Source organism: Neomonachus schauinslandi, chromosome 14, assembly GCF_002201575.2.
Source record: "Neomonachus schauinslandi chromosome 14, ASM220157v2, whole genome shotgun sequence".
Classification (NCBI taxonomy): Eukaryota; Metazoa; Chordata; class Mammalia; order Carnivora; family Phocidae; genus Neomonachus; species Neomonachus schauinslandi.
Genome location: NC_058416.1, coordinates 14,651,346 through 14,673,681, shown reverse-complemented (window position 1 = coordinate 14,673,681; position 22,336 = coordinate 14,651,346). Strand labels below are relative to the sequence as shown.

Genomic DNA, 22,336 nt, shown 5'->3' with positions numbered 1-22,336 from the left:
CCACCAAAGAGAGATACACTGATGCAAATACCAACAACTGGCCGTGAAATCCATTCTGACACCCGAAACAGAGGCACGCATACATAGTCCTACTGAATGAAATTACTGAATTGGGACCACAGAATCAGAGAGTTGCAGGAGTCCCTGGAGGTCATTTACAGTTTCCAGGACAGTGGCCATAGCCTATTTACTCATCAGTTCATCAGTTTTTCAGGCAACTTGAATTATCCCAAGGTTTTTGAAACTCTAAAACTCAGTTTATGTCAAATACTTATTTTAAAAGGTTAGGTTTGTCCATTTTTTTTTTCTTAAGTGGAAATGCTAGGTTCCTCCTTATTAGACTTGCTCCTATTCTCATGTTGGGTGGGGGCCTACACTTCCCAGAACTCCTGTTTTCTATACTTCTCAGGGAAAGGCACCTAAAAATACAGTAGTAAGTTCAGGATACTGAATGTGATGTGAAAAAATTTTACTTATTCATCAATCTATATTTGGTCTTTGATACAATCATGTTCAATGTATATTAATTCTTTGTAGACCAACATTTTAAAACGTTTGAGTGAAAAAAAATTCTTCCTATTTGAAAGAAGGTCTTAAGTTTGGACCAAAGTGAAAATCAATTTATTTCCCACACCTGTTCATATCCATAATGAGATTTCCGGGTTTGTTTTTTTTTCCTAGCTTCATTCAGACATGGACAGGGGAGATGGATCCATCAAATACATCCTCTCAGGAGAAGGTGCAGGTGTCGTGTTTACCATTGACGACACCACTGGAGACATCCATGCCATTCAGAGGCTTGATCGAGAGGAAAGGGCCCAGTACACTTTAAGGGCTCAAGCCCTAGACAGGCGGACCGGCAGACCAATGGAGCCAGAGTCAGAGTTCATCATCAAAATCCAAGACATCAATGACAATGAGCCCAAGTTCCTGGATGGACCTTATGTCGCCACTGTACCAGAAATGTCACCAGTGGGTAAGGTGGAGAGTCACTGATTCTCACAGACAGCAGTTCTTCTACAGAAGGTCCTCCTCTCTATATGCAAAGAAAGAATGTGCAGGACAGCTCACAAATTATAAACCTGGACCGAAAATGACAACCAAGTCCCTAGGCAGGAAACTAGACAGTGAAATCAGCCATAGTAAAAAATAATAGTAATAATAAGCCTAGCATTGTTATTCAGTTCTGATTCTTAAAAGATAGAGGATAGACAGATAAATGATTCATAAGGGAGAAGCATTTTGGTATTATAAAAGAGCAATGAAGAACCCAAAGGCTGTGTTGTTCTCACTGGTTACTAAGAATTTAAAACACAAATAACTCCTGTCTCACTAGAGAGGCACAAGTTAGGAGCTATGGAAGCTTGACCTCAAAAGGGGTTCTCCCAAACATAACAATTGCAAATGCATTAAGACTGCCTATTCAGCATTGCTTCCAAGCCGTTACCAATTCAACTTGAACAGGTTTCCACCATCTCTCTTCCTCAGGGACCTCTGTCATCCAGGTGACAGCCACAGATGCTGATGATCCGACCTACGGCAACAGTGCCCGGGTAGTATACAGCATTCTCCAGGGACAGCCGTATTTTTCTGTGGACTCCAAAACAGGTATGTGATGCACATCGTCAGAGGTGGTTGCTTTATGCCCTACTAATTCATAACTGCTACTTATGACAAACCCAACTCTCCTTTTCAAGGACTCTCTAGGGACTGTATTAACGAAAGAAGACTGTTACAGGTGTTAGGATTAAGACAGCAAACCAGCACTGCCCTGGTGGGTAAGAGCAGCACTATGTCTAGACATTGCCCAGAGTCTGACTGGAGAGGCCAAAAGGCCTGCCTACACAAAGGAACATCCTCACCAGCCTTCAGTAACTCCTACAGTTGAATTTATTCCCGGGGATTGTCTTTTATCACTCCAAGAAGACCTGAGAGGATTGACACATTAACCTGGGCTCACTAGAGAACTAAGATCATTGATTTTGAAACTAAGAAGAGCCTTAAGGGAATCATCCAGTCCATTACCGGTCACTTAACAAATAAGGAAATTGGGAATTGAAGCCTAATAAAGTGCTTCTATTTGTAGATGTGTCCCCTGACTTTTGGTCTGATGTTCTTCCCACTGAACCACCCTGTACTAAATAGAGAACACGGCCAGAATAAATGGATGCTGGGACACACAGATTTTTTTGAGGGGGTAAAGAGTTCACAGCATGGGATGTGGCCCCCCCCAAAAAGCAGGTGCTGAGTGGGAAGCTCTCACAGGGAGGAAAGCATAAAGAACTGGATGGGTAAGAAGGAATGTGGCAAAAAAGGACAAATCGAAAGAAGTTTGGTTGTGTTTTTTTGTTTCTTTCAGTTTTACCTGAGAGCTTTGACTACAGAATTTATGTTTTATCATGATTATCCTGCACTTGTGCCAAGCTTTCTTCCTTTTAAAATACTTTCACAGACATTACCATATTTGAGCCTCCCATTATTCTTGTGAACCTGTGAAATATATGGGAGGACTGTTACTCCCATTTCCATACAGGAAAATTGAAGACCTAAGGGTAATTAACAAGGAACTTGAGTAAAGAAACTTACAGCCACAGAGGTAAAGTAAATGGTTAACACTCAAAGTCACCTCTCCATTTGAAAGAGAAAAAATACATTTCTATTAGCAACCTGATAGAATTTTTTTTTCCAAAAGTCCTAAGGGGAACCAGGCATTCAGAAAATTATATCATAAAATCAGAAAGTGAGGGAGTGTAAATTATTAGGAGTAAAGAAAAAAGGTTGCAGTGAGGGACTTCTATAAAACAGTAACTTTAACAATTCTACAGAGGGGGAGGGGGAGGGAAAGCGGGGGGCGGGGGGGGCGATGCCCACAGGGAAGACAAATACAGACAGGAAGAGGGTAATGTGTCCTTTATATCCTAAGAGGAACCTTACATTATTTTGACAGCTCCCAGGGGGCATCTTTAGTGTTAAGGTCAAAAATACATGAAAAGATAGTTATTGCTGTGCATTTAAAAAAGGAAAATGCTGCATATTTCACTTTAGAATGTTATTACTATAAGGCAATATATACACTGTAGGAGTAAACTGGAGACAGGTTTGTGGTTCCCAATCTCTTCTCTTTGCATGCAAAAGGTCTATTTAGCCAAGGGTCATGCTGTAAACTTGCAGTAAATAAGCCTTTAATCTTTGCCTAGAGTGTAGAGAAGTCAACTTTTCTACGTAGCAGGGCTAAAAGGGGGGTAAAACATTACAGCACATCCTTGGCAGGATCAAAACAACACATTTCACTGGCTTTTGATTTAGAGGCCTCTTCTTAAATGAAACTGTATCATCACACTGTGATGCTGCTACTTACTGTCTGGGGGAGTTCATCCCTTATGCATGTTAAAAATGAACAACTCAACAGAGCATCTTTCATGTCCCAGCTCACGGAAATCAGTGAAGCACAGAGGTAAGCAGAACATAACAAAATTGAAAGAATATATAACAAAAGGAAAATCAAATCAGAATTCCAACCCTGCTTACAGGTATTGAGGAGGCAGGGAAAAGCAGCCTAGGAGTGAGCTGCCTCAAGAAAAGTCATTCACGCTACAAGGAACCTAGGGGCTAAAGAAAGAGCGGGCTGAAAGAGAATTATCTAAAATCATAGATTTGCAGACATACGAGGTTTTGTTTTCCGGGACCCAAAGCCCCAGTTTTCTTTGGTACAACAGAGACCCTTGAAATTGGCCTGGACTGCTAGTCCCAAACTTTGTTGGGGAACCACTGCTGCCACCTCCTGTTCTCTCTTGGTAATGTCGCCAAAGGAAATGGGCCCTCAGCTCTTCCTGCTGGAATAGTGTTTACTCACCATTTGTTTAAGCACAGTACTGTTTTGAAGCTAGAATTCTGACCTCAAGTTTAATAAAATATAAATGATTTGCATCTCGACTCTAGATATTAGCAATGCACAAGGGAGAAACCTAGAAGCTGATCTTAAACACTGGATTTGTGGATTTGTTCTTAAAAAAGTCTTTTCTATCCTGCAGGTGTAATTAGGACAGCACTCATGAACATGGACCGAGAAGCCAAAGAATACTATGAAGTGATTATCCAAGCCAAGGACATGGGAGGGCAGCTTGGAGGATTAGCTGGGACCACAACAGTCAACATCACCCTCTCGGATGTCAATGATAACCCACCCCGCTTTCCCCAGAGTGAGTACCTAACCAATGAGAGTATAGCTCTCCAGCCAGAGGAATGCACCTATTACAGAAGACAAAGAAAAAGGCAGGCCTGGGTTCCTCTTTAAGTTCAATTATTCATGGGTTCCCTTCCTACATTTATCATGCAATTCTCACATCACCATTTTCCTTCTGGGTCCCAACATCCCATAGCACTGAGCCAGTGTTTCTCACTTCCTTCATTATCACCTCTCTCTGGAGCTCTTGTAGACTTTTTTTTTTTCCCTTGATCTCCACGCCCTGCACCCCACCCCATAAAATTAAATACTAAGGAATAAGATTTTGTTGGGTACGGTTGAACTTTAGAGAGCCACAAACCATTGTAGCATCTAAGATTTATGTTCCTATCTCCCCCTTCCCCAAACTGATGTTTGCCCCCTAGGATAAAATACTGCCCTGTTGAGAACGCACACATAGAAAATAAGCCAAACTGAAGGTAAACACATAGTGGCCCATGTGACTACCTTAACCAGTCAATTCACAAGAGTACCAACCACCTGCTTTCTAATGGCACTGGGCATGAGGGATACAAGATTCTTGAAACCCAGTCCCTGTCCCTGTGAAGCTTAAAATCCAGCTGGGGAGTACATATTCCACACTCATCAAAAGTTAACCAAGAAGTAGCATTTGCTGTACCACTTTAGTACAGAATGAAACTTTCACAATAAACTAAGATGAATGAAGGCTTCATCGAAGGATGATACTTTCACAGGGGACTAAAAAATATAAAATATTTAAATAGGAAGAAAGAAAAACATTCCAGAAGGGGGAAGCCTCTCATTCATTTAAAAAATATTTGTTTCGGGCACCATCTAGGTATGGCATATAGAGCAGTGTACAAAACAAACAAAATCTCTGCTCTCCTAGAGCTCATTCGCATAGAACATGAATGTAAGGGAAAATATAATGTAAGGGAAAAATATGTATCTACAGTATAAAGACCTGGAAATAAAGTAGCAAATGTGATTTTTATGTTCAAAGACCCCCTAAAAATGGAGACCTGCTCTTTAGTGTTTTAAATGTGTTATATTTCTAAATATTTCTATATTTTAAATGTGTTCTATTTCTAAAGGAAGTCACTGAAAAGTTTCTGAGCAAGACAGAAACCTAAAGGAAAGCTAATCTGATAGCCATGTACAGGATGCGTTGGCAGGAGTGGAGACTAGAAGCTGGGGAATCCATCAGGGAGGCTTTTAGAATGGTTGGGATTTGAACTGATAAGCACTTAAGGAAACAGCAGAAAGAGTGCAGTGGGACAAATAAGAAAACATAGATTTCTGCCTCCTGATTTCTTGGCTGAAGGAACCACAACAGAGGGTGGAGTCAAAGATGACTATGATGTTTTAAGTCTGGGTGACAGGGATAGAATTGTAGTACTGATAGAAATAGAGGATGCATAATGGAACCAGTGGCAGGGAAGGAGGAAGACAAATTCAGATTTGAATATGAAGTGACAGCAGGACAATCTGACTGAATGTCCTTAAGGAAGGTGGAAATACAGAGCTATACCTGTGGGATGGAGCCCAGGAACGGAGAAGTGAATTTGAGAATCAGATGCCTACAAGGAGCAGTTGGAGAAATGAGAATAGCAGACACAATTCCACGTGAAAGACCTGACCAGGAAAATCAGGTTAAAAAAAAAAGAAAAAGAAAAAGAAAAGAAACTAAACACAGAGTCAAACCAGATTATCAGCTGAACAGCTAATATTCTGAGTCAGCCAGACCAAGTGAGTCATCTCTTTTATCTACGTAAAGACAGGAAGGGAATTCAAATATTCTCATACAACTGGTATACACAAAGACCCCACGATATTTCATCAAACAAAAAGGCAGAATACTAGGTAAGTATTTCACAAGTGGTGCAACCAAGTAGGCTACTAAGCTGTTCAGTTCTACAATACAGTGCATCATGGAACAGTTTGTGAAATGCCATATGGACTGGCTTCTTTGTGTGGGTTCTAACTTTATCACTTCATGAATGGCTCACATTGCACACATTATAGACTATATCCTTGAACTACCCTATTCGGCTTTTTAAATTTGACACTCGACAGTATCTCTGAGGAAGACATAAAGAGCAAAAGCAGCAAGTTATTACATAGCTCGTAAGTATGTGGATTTAGACAAACTGCAGGAAAGTCAAATCACTCCAAACATGACAACTTTACAACAGCATAACACAACACAATGATAACCAGGTAAGTTTTAGTCCTGCCCCACAAACCAACATCTTAACACCCATTCTAAAGCAAACATTTCGAGTTACCACTTTTTCAAGATAATGGGGAATCTAGCATAGAGCAGAAGCAAGGACTGTGTTGCAGAGAAGACGAAATGTAAATGTATAAAAGTAATCTGCCTGCAAGTATTCTTTGTGCATCATCTCTGCTTCCTCTAAAACCGTAATTATTTTTGGACTTTTAAAAAATTGCCTTTATCTCACCATTAAATATCTCCCCATCTGTCTGCTAAAACAAAGTTTAAATGATCTCACTATTCCATAAACCTGCCTTGGATAAACTCTCTGCCTTACTAATCTTCTGATTACTCATTTTAAAAATTCAATTTTCCTTCCTTGTTATAAATCTTACCATAACTGATCATGGGATGTTGGCAAAATGACACTCCTACTATTTTATATTGAACAAGCTTAGTTACCTTTAACTGAACCAAATTTAATGGAATATCAAGATCTCAGGCTATTTATTTCTAATATAATGCATCACATGTAGAAATTTTATGTATATGCTTTTTTAAACACAGAACACAAAGCTTTCCTGGTGTGGGAAAAATACTTGATTATTTTTCCTAAAAGTTCTGCAATAGCAAAGTCTAATCCATCAACAATTTTGGAAGAGAATGGAAAGAGATCATGAAATCCAAGTGCCTGCCAGCTGACTACAGACATTAGCAATTTCCTGGCTCGTATTTGCAAAGAACAGGCATTATTTCTTCTCCTCCTGTGCAAGGGAGGGTGCTGTGAGCTGGCTGGGTGCTGTCAACCTCCCCAAATCAAGCCCTCACATCCCAGGCTTCCCTGTAGCTTGCAATACATATTAGAATAAAAGAGACCATGAACATATTGAAAATGTGATTGTGTGATTTTCTTTGTTATTTAGTCAGTCACATTTTGACTGACAAAATAATGAAGAATGTCAAAAAGTTGGGCCCCAGAGAAGGTAAGTGAGCGAAGACACAACTCTGTGGAGATGAAAAGGACCTAAATTTAATTGTGAGGCTGAGAAGGAGAACATTACCAACCCTGAGATTCTTACATTTGTGAGAACTTTTGGGGTATTCTATTCTGGAACAAGAGAACAAGAAACAACAGAGATTTCCACTGGGCAGAACCAAGTGCAAGGACACATTGATGGACACATGGAGCTGGCGGGAGCTTGTTCTCTGTGGCTATTCCTCCTTTACAGATCACTGATGGCCGTTCAATTTGGGCAGGTGGCCACAGAGATGGAAACTCCATACACTAGCTTGGCCACAAAGGAAAATGTGGGCATTTCAAGTTTGAACAGAATAAATATGTACTTTGCAATCACAATGTTTTTTTCTTTCTCAGAAGGAATTAACATTTGGGGAGATAGTTCATGAGGAGGGACTGAAAGATAGGAAAGCAAGGTAATTCCTTCCACTCTGAAGGTGGATTCACTGAGATAAGAAATATTTTTGTTTTTATTCTGTCGTATTCTTAGGATTAGGTCAAGCTATTTTGGCCCCTCCTTATCAAACATCCAGTATAAGCTAAGATGACCTACTGTCGGCTCAGCCTCTTTGGATCTCAGTTTTTCTTCTGTAAAACTCAAGTTTTAATTCTTGAACCAAGCAAGAGAAAGACATCTTTTCCAGCATGCCTGATATGATATGATTATACTGCCAAGGCATTTTTTATAGCAACAGATTACAAGAATGCATGTTCTGACCTTTCTTCACAGAACATTATCAGATGAGTGTGCTGGAATCGGCTCCAGTTAGCTCCACTGTGGGCAGAGTGTTTGCCAAGGACTTGGACGAAGGAATCAATGCAGAGATGAAATACACCATTGTGGATGGAGATGGTGCAGATGCCTTTGACATTAACACAGATCCCAATTTCCAAGTTGGCATCATAACTGTGAAGAAGGTAATCCAACTCCTCTTTCCAAATCATGTTAATGGAGGCTTTGAATATATATGAGATGTTAGTAAGGGCTGTTGGGCTATTAATACATATTGCTTCAAATCCTTTGATAAATATTCTTTCCACTTCTTAAAAAAAAAAAAACCTCTTACTCCTTTTGCTTACATGTAAACACTGGCTATGTGATCATTTTACAGAGAGGGTACCATGTCATGATAAAAATATATTATAAATACGTCCTTTCTCCTAGCTCACTACTTAACCACTAAAAAAAATTATTGTAGTTTAATTCACTAATGATGTTAATGAGTTGATCAATATTTTCAGTTGAATAACGTTCATTTTTTACTATTAGTGTACCATATATAACAATAAACCAAGCTATGATATTATTTATGAATCAATAAATAACACACAGAGATTTTTTAATTGCTACTAGAAGATCTCATAGATGCTAATTAGACTTGGAAAAGCTTTGTCAAACATAGCTGCTGAGTGGTATTATCACTTGCAACTCCTTTGCTTCATAAATTACCAAGTTTTCTGAATGTAAGCTATCAAGTTTTTCTGTAGCATAAAGCACATATGGATATATTGGGGTGGAAGATAAAACCTTAAAAAATTGAAGTTTTAATATCCTAGTAAATATATGTGATGAAATTTAAGAACTCATTGATTTAATCTTCTTTCTCCTCCATTTTAAATACATCTAAAAACCCAAGGTAACTTAAATTATTTATTCAACAAATATTTGTTGAGCTTCTCCCTATGTGCCAGGTATTATTCTAGGCATTAAATGTACAGAGTAAATAAAATAACCAAAAATATCTGCCTTCATGGAGCCTACATTCTAATAAAGGGAAGAAGACAATCAAAATAGCAAGTAAATCAACAAAGTAATATAGTAGAAAGTGATAAGTGCTATGGTGGGGAGGGGTAAAACAGAACAAAAGTGATATCAGAAAAGCCAACATGACTTCGAATTTTAAACTGGGTGCTTGGGATTGGCTTCACAAAGAAGTGACATTTATACAAGATTAACGAGGGTAGTCACAGCACAGAGCTGGGCAGGCTGACAGTGCACAACCCCAGGAGGTGCCTTACAAATGACTTTCAGTGAGAACTGCACATGCAGCCCTGGAGACAAGGGAATGGGCATGTTGACTGCGGAAAAGTGTTCCAGGCAAAGGGACAACCGGTGCCAAGGCCCAGAGACAGGTCTCTGCCTAGTTTGTTTCAAAAGCAGCAAAGGGTTTGATAAGGCTGAGTTGGAGGGGAAGACCAATAGATGAAAAAAGTCAGAAAAGTAACAAAGGAGCCAAACTGCATAGGACCTTATAGGCTGCTGTAAGTACTTCTTCCTCTCAATAAAGCAGGGAACAACTGGAGGGCTTTAAACCACGTATGATGTGGGGCACCTGGCTGGCTCAGTCAGTTAAGCGTCCAGCTCTTGATGTGGGCTCAGGTCATGATCTCAAGGTCGTGAGATTAAGCCCCATACTGGGCTCCACACTCAGCAGGGAGTCTGTTTCTCTCCCTCGCCCTCTGCCCCTCCCCCCCCACTCATGCTCTTGCACTCTCTCCATAAAATAAATAAATAAATCTTTAAAAAATAAATAAAAAATAAAACATACATGGCATAACTGGACTTTCATTATAAAATAATTACTCTGTCAGCTGTGTTGAGAAAAGACCATAAAAGGGGAGCAAGGATGGGAACAGGCACACCAGCTGAGAGACTACTGCAATAATCTAGGTAGATGATGGTAGCCTGGCCTAGGGTAGTAGGAATGGAGACAGTGAGAAGCAAACAGAACCCAGATAAATTTTGAAAGTAGAGCCAAGAGGATTTACTAACAGACTGGATGAGGACATGAAAGAAAGACAGAAGTCAAATGAGCAACAAGAACAGAGCTGCCTCTGAGACGGGGGAGTCTGCAGGTAAAAAAGGTGGCAGGTGGTGGCAAATATTGGGATTAAGTTCTGGACATGTTACCCAAGTAGAGATGTGTAGTAGCTGCTGGTTATAGGAGTGTGGAGTTGGAGAAGAGTTCTGAGCTAGAAATACAAATTTGGGAATCACAAGCATATAAATGGTACTTAAAGCAAATACAAGAAAATGACATTCCAGGGGCTTGAGCATAGATGGAGATGCTAGTGACATGAGCCCCACAGCACCCCAAGATGAAGAGGTCAGAGAGAAGAGCAAAGATAAGCAAGGAGACTAAGGAGAGATCAGGGAAATAGGAAGAAAATCAAGGGAGTGTGGTGTTCTGGAAGGCATGAAAAACCATCTCCAGGAGAAGGGAAAGACAAAGGCTACTGAAATTCATGTAAGAACACTGAAAACTGACCGCAGACTTCAGGAATATGGAGACCATTAATGACCTTGATGAAAGCAACGGTCATAACTTAGAATGGGGCACAAGTTAATGTGTTTAATAACAACTTTACTATATGCTGTTCCACAGAGTTGAATTAACACTACTTTAGAAGGGAAGAGTTCACATATTTGTCCTGTATTCACTTAAGCAATATACAAATACAGCAAAAGAACAGATATATTCAGCATTCCACCAACCCAAAATCTTTACAACCAGCACCCAATGACCTCAAAACAGTGTAAAATGCTGATATTAACTTCACAATCATCAAATAAATCTGAATATAATTTAAATATTACAGTTTTTTATTTTATTCTCATCCCTTTAGAGTTAATAACATGTTAGAAGTATAAAAGATGACTAGAAATAATAATACAAATTTGGTATATGACATAGGATTAAGAACATTCCCCAACTATGTGGTATGCCTTAACTGTAAACAAGATAAATGCTCAAAGCTTCAGATAATTACTGATTCTTTAATGCAAAAATTTTCTTTAAAACAATTAAGCAATCAGAAAAAGAGTTTTTGGGATTCTCAATATATTTTAAATGTTATTCTGTATCTTAATATACAAGATAATGCTAAATAATTTTAATTTATGTCAGATTATTAGAATATAGCTTATACCTTATTACAAGCCATTCATTTTTTAAAAATATTAACCATTATAATTTTGTATCTGAAAGGAAATTCAAAATGCTGTTTTCTCCAGCTCCCTTAAGTGGAGAAAAGATTAAACCTCATAAGATACAACGCTGTCTTTCATTGTCATTACTAAAACTATATCCATGTTTAATCAAAACAGACATCAGTTTGGGCAAGGTCATCTGGATTTCTCTTCTGAACTTAGGAGGTGACAGAAAATGGAATTAAAAAAGAGGTCAATAAGTTGGGTAGATGGACAAGTCAAATATAATAAATACTTTAGAGGCTATTGACTGCTCAGTCTGTACTTTTGGAACAACATTCACTCAGATGCCTGATCCACACCCATCTTCTACTTTGTCATTAATAATGTCGTATAAAATTGAAACAGAAGTTCTGTTTTTGATTTATTTCCCTAAGCCCTATTATTTGTCTAAAAAGCACATGCTTTTTCAAAAAGAAAAATTAAGTTAAATTGATAGAATTGGGTCTTCATAAAACCACACTGATTACTACCCAGTACCTTGAGTCTTTTTGGCTTTTAAGTAATCAATCAATTGATTTTCAGTCTCTTAAGTCAAATGCTTGAAAGATAACTTGAAATACATATTTTGCAGATTGCTCTTTATTCTAGATAAGCATGCCATTATGCCATATTCCAGTCTTCAGCATGTCTTCCATCTCCCAGCATACAATAAAAGCAACTGTTTTGACTCCATTTTCCTCTTAGTCCACAGAGCAACACTTCTATATTTCATCAAATCTAAGATGCCCATGAAATGTAAATTACATCACTGTTTTAGATACTATCTTAAAAAAGAAAAAAAAAACTCTTGCAATTTAATTGATACAATGCCTTCTTCTTCCTTAGTTTATAGTTTTTGAAAAAGCTCTTGTTGACACAGACATATGTGCTTCACTAATACCAGATTTACTCCCTGCTGTTGTTTCCATGCCATTCTGCCTATATAACAATTCTTGTTTCAATGTCGTATCATAGTACAATCTTTCTGAAGACATTTTAGAAGGCAATGAAGTTCAACACATGTAGCATCCACAATGTGCAGAACTCAACTGAAATGCATGCATCCTGTCTCCTATTGGGCGTAAAGCAATTGTAAGATGCCATCAATTGGAAAAGCAACCCTATTTCCAAAATGTCAAAATATGAAAAGATGCACACCTTAAAATCACTGAAATACTGTATATATTATCACCTAACCAGTACTTGTTAATACTTGCACTGAAAAGCTTTTTTGCGCTACTCAATGTAACATTTTTTTGCGGCCTTTTGGGTTTTAGACCCTTGCTAGGCACTGGGAAATAAAAATCTAATTCATAGCCTTTGCCCTTGAGTCTGTGAAAGGGACCAACAAGCAAAGAAACATTTGTAAAACAAAATAAAAAAGAACCATAATGTAAGTATGACAAAGTGCTATGGGAACAGAGAAAGGAATAAATAATCCTGCCTAAAAAAGCTGCATTACTATTTTGTGCCACAATTTTTGTGACTCAATTTTCAAGGCTATAATGCCTCTTCATTATTATGTGCTCTAACTCTAGGAAATTTCTTGAATTTGGAACTTAGGTTTTGAGATTACTATTCTTGGATTTACTATTATGACTATGGGAATAATTCTTTGATTTTAAAAAATAAGTACAAAAACTCTTCCTGAGAGAAAAGTTAAACTCATATTTCATTTGTGAGCAACTCAAAGCTTAGAGTACTAAGGACAATGTCTTCTTTCAATTTTAAATAATAAAATTATTTAAGTGAGAGAGACAATAATCTTAATGTAATCATCACTAGGTAACTTATTTTTAAAAAACTTTAATAATTAAAAACTCGTTTTAGTCTCTCCAACAGATAGTGTTGGAATAACTGGATATCCATATGTGGAAAAAACCACTTCATACCTCACTATAAAAATAAGTTCAAAAAGGATCATCTACCTACCTAAATGTAATAAACTAAAACCATAAAATTTCTAGAAGAAAACATGAAAGAAAATCTTTGTGACCGTTACTAGGCAAAGATTTCTTAGATATGACACCAAAATCCCAATAAGAAAGTGATAAATACGATTTCACCAAAATTAAGAGTTTCTTCTCTTCAAAAGCACTGTTAAAACAAATCACAGATTGGGAATAAATATTTGCAAACACATGTCTGATAAAAGACTCGAATATAGAACACGTAACCAACTCTTCAAGAAGATACATAAAAATGCTAAACATCATTTGGCATTAGGGAAATGCAAATCAAAACCACAATGAGATACTACTTCATACCCACTAGGACAGCTAAAATCAGAAAAACTGATGAAATCAAATAATGACAAGGATGTTAAACAACTAGAACTTTCATACATTCCCGGTGGGAATGCAAAGTGGTATAACCACTTTAAAAATTGGTTTGGAAGTTTCTTATAAAGTTAAAAATATACTTAACAATACAATCCTGCAATCCCATTCCTAGGTTTTTATCCAAGTTAAATAAAAATCTATGTCACAGAAAAACCTGTATGCAAATGTTCATGGTAGCTTTATTCATAACCATCAGAAACTGGAAACAACCCAACTGTATCTCTAGTAGAGAATGGATAAATAAACTGTGGTACACCCATACAATAAATAGTACTTGGCAATAAAAAAGGACAAACTATTCATTCACAAAGCAACATGGATGAATTTCAAATGCATCATGCCAAGTAAAAAACCAGATTTGTAAAAGTATATACTGAATGGTTCCATTTATATGACATTCTTATAATCGGGCAGAGCATAGATCAGTGGTTGCCGTGGGGAGGGGTTGACCACAAAGGGGCACAGGGCAAGGGGTAATGGCAGTGATAGAACTGTTCTATATCTTATCATGGTGGAAACATGACTATATAATCTGTCAAAACTTTCAAAACTTTATACTAAAAAAGATGAATTTTAATGTAAATTATACCTTAATTAAAAAAAAATACAAAATTTACACCAAATTAGAAAAAAGACTTAAAATTAAGGGGAAAATAAACTTTACCTAGCTCAAACCTAACATAAACAATAGTGCCCACTTTGGGTTACCCATATTTAAGGAAAAATTTCAAGAAAACATTATGTAATTTACCAGGACACAGTGGATGTCTAGATTTAGAGAGTAAGTATAAATAAAATAAATTGGTAAAACTATTCCTTCAAGAGTATCATAATCTGAGTGGCAGACTTCCCTGTTAATAAAAATTGCTTTTTAAAATTATTTTTTAATTTATTTTTGTAAGTAATCTCTACACCCAATGTGGGGCTCAAACTCAGAATCCTGAGACTAAGAGGCACATACATGCTCTACCGTCTGAGCCAGCTAGGCGCCCCTAAAACCTTGCCTTTTGACTAAAAACTAGGGAGACAGTCAAGCTGATAAAATGGCTGCTTAGTTTAAATGGGAATGGCTGACTCCACAAAACAAGGAATACAATGTAGGGTCTAACCATGCAAAACAAGTAATAACCAAACAGCAACAACACAAAACACTTTGTTAGATTTGAAAATACCTAATTTAGTTAAAGCAACTTCTACTGCTGTTTTTCTCAAAAGCAAAGCAGTTTATTAAATGGAAACATGCCTCTTTCTAACATAAAATGTGCTGACATGCAGCATATTTTATGAAAAAAAGCAACAGTGAATATTTAGTTCACTACCAAGTAGATATGTGACTTTTAAGCTTTAATAACTGCTTTGCTATCCACTATAATTATCTTAAAGGACTAACTTTCCATAATTTTTTTTTATTACTGATGATGTTCTGAGGTAGCTGTTGCTCAAAACACTTAGACATTTTGTCAGCTTAAAAAAATAAATGGATTGTTCTTAAGAGATACATTCAAGTTCACTTTCTACCCTAAAATGTTGTATTTATTTTGGCATAAAACATTCTTAAGGTAGGAATAGATTTTAAAAAAAAAGGAGCAACCACAAAATTGTATGTATGACACGGAATTTTACTAGAAAAAGTTAAAGATTTGTAGATGACCTCTGAATGAAGAATTTAAAAATCTAGATGAGCATTTCTACTTTAACACTATGTAACCATGTCTGCTTCACCCAGTATTCCAAGCCTTCTGTCTCAGTCTCTTCAACTATAAAATGAGGCATTGGATTAGGTCTTTAAAAGAGATTTTTAAAGGACAGCATCTATGGTAAACTTAATACACAAACATTGATCTGACACAGTACTCTGAGAACCCTTGTAAGGTGCTTATGGTAGTTTCTTGAAAAAAAAAAGACTATTGCCTTTGTACTGAAGAATTTTTGGGGGGGTGCCTAGGTGGCTCAGATGGTTAAGCATCTGCCTTCGGCTTAGGTCATGATTTCCAGGTCCTGGGATGGAGCTCCATGTCGGATCCCAGCTCAGTGGGGAGTCGGCTTCTGCCTCTCCCCCTGCTTCTCTGTCTCTCTCTCTCTCCCTCAAATGAATAAACAAAATCTAAAAAAAATTTTTTTAAAGAAGAAAATGGAAAAGACAAGGCCTCAGTTATATGGATATTCTGAAACTCCTAGTTCTCATGATATTTTTTCAGATAAACAAGCAGCTTTAAAGATAAGGGGACCAGGTTGATTGAAGAGTAGGCAGGTTAAAGTACAGCCTGCCCAGAGTAACAGTGGATTTCCTGATCAGTACACTGGCTGCCTTCACCCTCTCTGAAGTGTCCAGATCTTCCTTACTTTCTTTACCCCATTTGTTGAAAATGACCTTAAGACCAAGAACTACGAACAAAGGAAAAATTCTCCTTGCTTTTCCCTTTGCCTCTTTTCCACCATTTTAATGAAGTTGGAAGTGTATCCCCTAGCCATCAATATTGGCGATACTTTAAAACCTTGACATATACGCTCATTGCTAATCAATTTTCCTGTCATTACTTTTCAGCCCCTGAGTTTTGAAAGCAAGAAAAGTTACACCTTAAAAGTGGAAGGAGCCAATCCTCACCTAGAGATGCGTTTTCTGAACCTAGGCCCATTTCAGGACACAACAACAGTGCACATCAGTGTGGAAGATGTGGATGAGCCCCCCATATTTGAGCCGGGCTTTTATTTTGTGGAGGTTCCTGAGGATGTGGCGATTGGAACAACCATACAGATCACTTCTGCCAAGGACCCAGATGTGACCAACAACTCAATCAGGTTTTTCCACAGATTTCACCTTTCTTATACCTTAGAATCTTCCCTTCCCTGGTATCTAATTTTCTAGCACTTTTTTCCTTTGCTTCTTCCCTCTCTGAAGACTCTCCTCTTCAGTTCTTCTTGTTTAAATAAGATAGCCTTTTCACGTTATTTAGAAGTAAAGTTATCATTATGTCTGCAACTCACTGTCAATTTGTTTAGCGAAAAAACACACACATGCGCATATGCGCGCACATACACACACACACCCCTATCTTAGTTTTCAATCATAGCCCTATTGACATTTTGGGGATGGATTCTTTATTGTGACAGGCTGTCCTGTGCATTGTACAATGTTTAACAGCATCTCTGGCCTCAACCCACTAAATGTCAGTAGCACCCTGAGTTGTAACAACTTAAAAGTGTCCCACATATTGCCAAATGTCCCAGGAGGAAGGGATGGGGGGATCAAAAATCATCCCCAGTTGACAACTACCAATTCAGATAAAGCATAGACACATGACACCAAAAAGTTAAAAACTGTCAAATCTTGGGGCACCTGGGTAGCTCAGTCAGTTAAGCATCCGACTTTTGGTCTCAGCTCAGGTCTTGATCTCAGCGTTGTGAGTTCAAGACCCACAGTGGGCTCCATGCTGGGCATGAAGCCTACTTAAAAAAAAAAAAAAAAAAGTCAAATCTCAGTGATGAATACAAAAGTGATCAATGCACATTCTTTCAATTTTTATGAACCTTTGATTTTTCTACTATATATATTTCCATATACTACAAAAGAACATGGTAACTACTCCTGCTGTCAATGGCTTCGATGCCATGTAGAATGGCCTGATAGGGCTTTCTATTTCAAGCCTACATATCAGTCTTTCCAAAGTGTGTTTTGAACTTAAAGATTCCAATCAAGATGCTTCCCCATCAAGGCAGGGAGGAGAGCTGCTCTTATAGCCATGGCCATTTCCTCCCCTCAACTCTAGAACCAAAGTGCAAACAGCTGGTGGACAGGTTGACACCTCAACCTTCTAGAGCAACTGCCAAGCCTCTGAAGCTTGACACAAAACATCAGGATTCCAAGGCTGTTTGAGGCCATCTGTCACATTAATTGTTGAAAGTCACATGGCAAAATGGATCTGGGGCTTTAGTGCATATAACACATTTTAAATGCACCCCAATTTATCAAATGCCTTTCCCATCAACTGGTACTTCCCTCACCTAGTGTTTGCATTTAATGAAAATGTGCTTTTTCAGTTTAACAAGGATGCTTCTCTCCTGAGAATAACTATACTGGGGGAATCTGCTTCATCTAACCAACTAGTAAACATTTCACATTTGAAGGCATTAAAATGGCTAAAATGATTGTGTTTGAATTCTGATATTTGATTTTTAGAAGTCAACTAATCTTTCTAGTATGAATTATACCAACTTTATAGAAATGATATTTCAACCTTAAGCTTTTCAAATGTATAATAGGAGGGAAGAAGTGAAACCATATTATCCCCAGAACAACCATAAGATAAATGAAACAGATTCTATAAATTCATATTTTCAGAAGCCAAGAAAAAAATATATACACCTTCTGATCAATTAGCTAATCTGTTCATGTTGGAAAAGATACTGTGGGGAAAATTTTATGGAGGGAGAGAAATAAAACAGGCATAAGCTTGAAAAAATTAGAGACCATTTCTAAAATAGTCAATCAAATATCCAGTGGATACTTCTCCATCTTCTTTCCCGATTCTGAATCTGGACTTCCACATGGTAGGCACTGGAAATACAGTTGTTAGGAGTCACACTGCTAAATGACAAGCAAAAGAGACTGCAGTCAGAAAACACACACACACACACACACACACACACACGCTCCTAGAGTGTATGTGCAGTATTCAAGACTAAAGTCATTAATTATCTCAAAACAGATGCCGAAATGAAAGCAAAACACCAACAGGCCCACATCCACTCTTGCCATGGAGCAAAATGAGGTACACAAAATTAAAGAATCCTAACAGAAAATGCTGCTTCAGATGCCTGGCCTTTGAAAATCATCAGTTGCCAGCATCAGGGAGGTACACAATAGAGAGGCTTTCTATTCCAATAGACCCCAGTCAGGAGGAATCCACCAGTGAACAGTCCAGAGGCAGGGAGCAAGGTCCCCTTGCTTATCCTGGGGCAGAACTCTAGGTCCTGAGAGAGAAACTGGCAAGAACAGGGTGACAGCCACAGGCCTGGAGATAACAAGATAAGCATTCAGACACAGGGGGCAAAGAATTCCACTTATCAGACCTGGGGATAATTCTCCCTCTGCCTTTTGGTTGCAAAGGAGAATTCATATTGCCAAGATAGAGGGTTCCTGACTCTTTGTACTGTCTGACAGGAATGAAGAATGGTCCCTAGACTCAAGTAGAACATCAGGAGTCCTGGATTCTCACAGGGAAAAGCACATAAAGGGCAAATCCTTGGCTATCATTTAATAAACCCATTTGGAAATTACTGTCCTATGTTATCTTTCCCCAAATTGCTCATTTTATCCTTATTTTTCCTATAAAAGTTATTTTCTTTTAAAATAATCTGCAAGTTACATGCTGCTTGGCTATCTAATTCATCTTCTGCATTTTTATTAGAAATAAATGAGATTTATATTCCTAAAAAAAAACACACATATTAAATTGCCCCAAAATCAATATATCACCTGAAGTTAAGATGTTATAGATAAAAGGCCATTTAACTTTTTAAAAAGATTATAAGGACTTTCATCATCTCCTTTCTAGAAACTTTATGGCATGTTCAGGCATATAAGCTGGTCATGATTTACTAGTAAATCCCAAACCTAAATCTCCAGATTTAGTTACATATACATGAAAAATACGATGTGTAGTATCTCCTAAACAATTCAGGATCTCCTAAATTTTTAATAAATGCCCAAGGCACTTCTGGCAAGCAGGAAACTAAACCATCTGGCAAATGAAATAGGCTTCTGCTGGTATGGAAACAGCCTGCTTTCCTGTGCCTTCCTAGAGTGTATGTGTGTGGATTTAGCAAGCCTGCCCATGACGCCCTACCTTCAAATCGCTCCCAAATTCAGAGTATGTCCTCAGCCAAGCAAGTAAGCAGGGAGCCCAACAAACACTAGCTATCGTTCCCTGAAGGCAGTTTTGTATGTGCATACCATGCCTATTCTTCCCATAATAGGTGAGAATATTATGGTTAGAGAAAGGAAAACCACCTACATAATTCACTAGTGTGTCCCAATTTCCTCATTTTCCATCTGTATCTACACCTTTAATTTGTTCTCCTGCCTCCTGAAAACTGGCCCCATGTCTCATTCAGAGTAGTGAATGCCGTGACTGCCTCAATTCAGGAACTTCTGATTTGGGAAGTCAGAAGGGGATTCCACTTGCTGAGGACGGCTTCTCGGAGGCAAGCTTGCAGAGTTTCCTCTCGCTGTGGCACCAGGCAGTACCGTCATGGGCTCTGCCAGCTAGTTATTTCTATCACCCCATCTCCCATCTCGCATCTGCGACATTTGCTATGGCGCGGTAGGTCTGAGTGTGAAAAGCTGGTTCATCATAGAGGCTGCGGGCTGCCTCTCCCCTCGGCACTATGCCTACAGCTTGGAGAGCTGCCATCGGGGTTATGGCTCCATGGGCTGAATGGCTGGCTGAAAGAAAAGACTGCATTTTTTCCCAAAGACAAATTCAACTCTTAAAATAGCCAGTGAACTTCAAAACTAAATCGCTAATTATACCTATAAAAAAAATGCTCCAATTAATTTTAAATGAACTTTGTAGGCATGTGTTTGTTCTTTACTAAGAAGTCAATGGTTTGCCATCATGGCTTCGTCTATTTCAAGAAGAGATAAGGCTTTGTTTCCTTAAACAGTTGCATACATTCCATGCACAATAAGGCAGCACGGAGTGGCAGTTAGGAGCAGGAACCTAAACCCAAACTGCTTAGGCTTGATTCCAATCTTGGGACAGTGACTTAACCAATCCAGGCCTCAGTGTCCTCACCTGTAAAACCAAGATAACAGTACCTACCCTCCTAGGGATACTGTAAGGAATAAATGAATCAATATATGTAAGGTGTAGGAAGCAGTGCCTGGCTATAGTAAGTATTCATTAAATAGGGTCACAGAGAAAAGCATTAATGTACTTCCTTAAATTTCACAACTCTTGGAGAATTATAACTGAAATGATTCCATTTCTCCAGCCCTTAGTGATCACTCTTTCCTTTAATTCCTCTCTGAACAGCCAACTAGAATCCCTACAGGAAAAAAATACCTATCTGGAACAAATATTTTACGAGATAATACATACACATGCATATACTATGTATGTGTGTGTGCATGGATGGATGGATGTATATATACCTACACATCTGTACCTATTTGAAACAAAAGTTGTACCATCAATATTTACCCTTATTGCATGTGACAGTCTGGCATGCATATGTTCTATTTCATTTTCTTTCAACACTAGTCATAACCAGCCTATTGATTTCACTAACGTGCAATTTGAAAAATAATGCACTAAAGAAACTTCTTACTCCCATCAAAATGGCAGTTTCCTAGTTTCAACAACTTTAAGACACGGTTGCAATCACTGGCAACTTTAAATAGAATTTTGAACTGTAGTTTTATATTACCTCTGCAAATTATTAGCTGTTTAACTGTATGAAAGTAACTTCTCTTAGTTTTCTTTTCTGCTAACTGAGGTAACACCTACCTTCTAGAATTTTTATAAAAATTTAAAAAGAAGCTATAAAATATCTGGTATTCCCTAAGTGGCACCTATTATAATTACTGGCTGTTACCAAGGACTACACAGATTCTCAAGAGTGGTTCTCAAGGGACATATGGGTGGCTCAGTCAGTTAAGCATCTGCCTTCGGCTCAGGTCATGATCCCAGGGTCCTGGGATCGAGCCCCGCATCAGGCTCCCTGCTCAGCGGGGAGCCTGCTTCTCCCTGCTCAGCGGGGAGCCTGCTTCTCCCTCTGCCTCTGCTCCCCCTGCTTGTGTGTGCGCTCATGCTCTCTCTGACAAATAAAATCTTTAAAAAAAAAAAAAAAGAGTGATTCTCAATCATGGCTATATATCATGGAAGATTTTAAATATACAGATGCCTGAATCTCCCTCCACACTTACTGAATCTCCCAAAATGGGGACCAGGTGAGAGAACACAGAGAGTCAGATTGCCAAATCAGGTTCAACAGGAACTGTGGCTCTTACCTAGTACCCAAAATAAATAATGACTCGAAGGATAGAGACAAAAGCAAAATATGAGGCAAGCAGTCTGTCCTTGGAGAGGTCTGAAACCGTGAGGTAAATATCCTTCTTTTCCTGTGTAAGGATGCATGTTGGTCCATACTGAACATGAAAGATATAAGCAATGAAGTGCACTGTCCGAACAAAAAAGAAGCCATTTTGGTTATGGAACATCTGCTTTTTATACCCCATTAATTACATAGCTCACATGATATTTTCCAGCAAGCTGTGCCCCATAAATTCATAAATTCCAGGTTTATTTACATTAAGCAATGTAGTCAAACCTGGTTCATCCTGCTGAAAATATTCCATAGATAAGGACTTACTACTGTGTTTGCCAGCAGGTCAGTCATTAGCATGTTTATAAAGGACCTCATGGAAATCGTCCCTTCTCAATAGGTGATACTAATTACAGGGATTGGAACTACTGAACTATACCTTTTCCAGTTCCAATCTAGCATTTCAAAACTTATGTGAATAAAATTTGTTTTGAACAAGACATGCAAGGGTTGCTTCTCAGAATGTCCCAAA

The 22,336-nt window shown here is 38.2% G+C and overlaps 1 protein-coding gene across 1 annotated transcript in view; it reads left to right on the top strand.

The window, feature by feature from the left end:
- The window catches only part of CDH20 (cadherin 20), a 203,984-nt gene that overhangs the window by 157,490 nt on the left and 24,158 nt on the right, over positions 1-22,336 (top strand). The window contains exons 3-7 of the mRNA XM_021686396.1: positions 682-976; positions 1,489-1,608; positions 4,032-4,199; positions 8,171-8,358; positions 16,301-16,554. Coding sequence (XP_021542071.1) covers positions 682-976; positions 1,489-1,608; positions 4,032-4,199; positions 8,171-8,358; positions 16,301-16,554 — 1,025 coding nt within the window. The remainder of the gene's footprint in view (positions 1-681; positions 977-1,488; positions 1,609-4,031; positions 4,200-8,170; positions 8,359-16,300; positions 16,555-22,336) is intronic.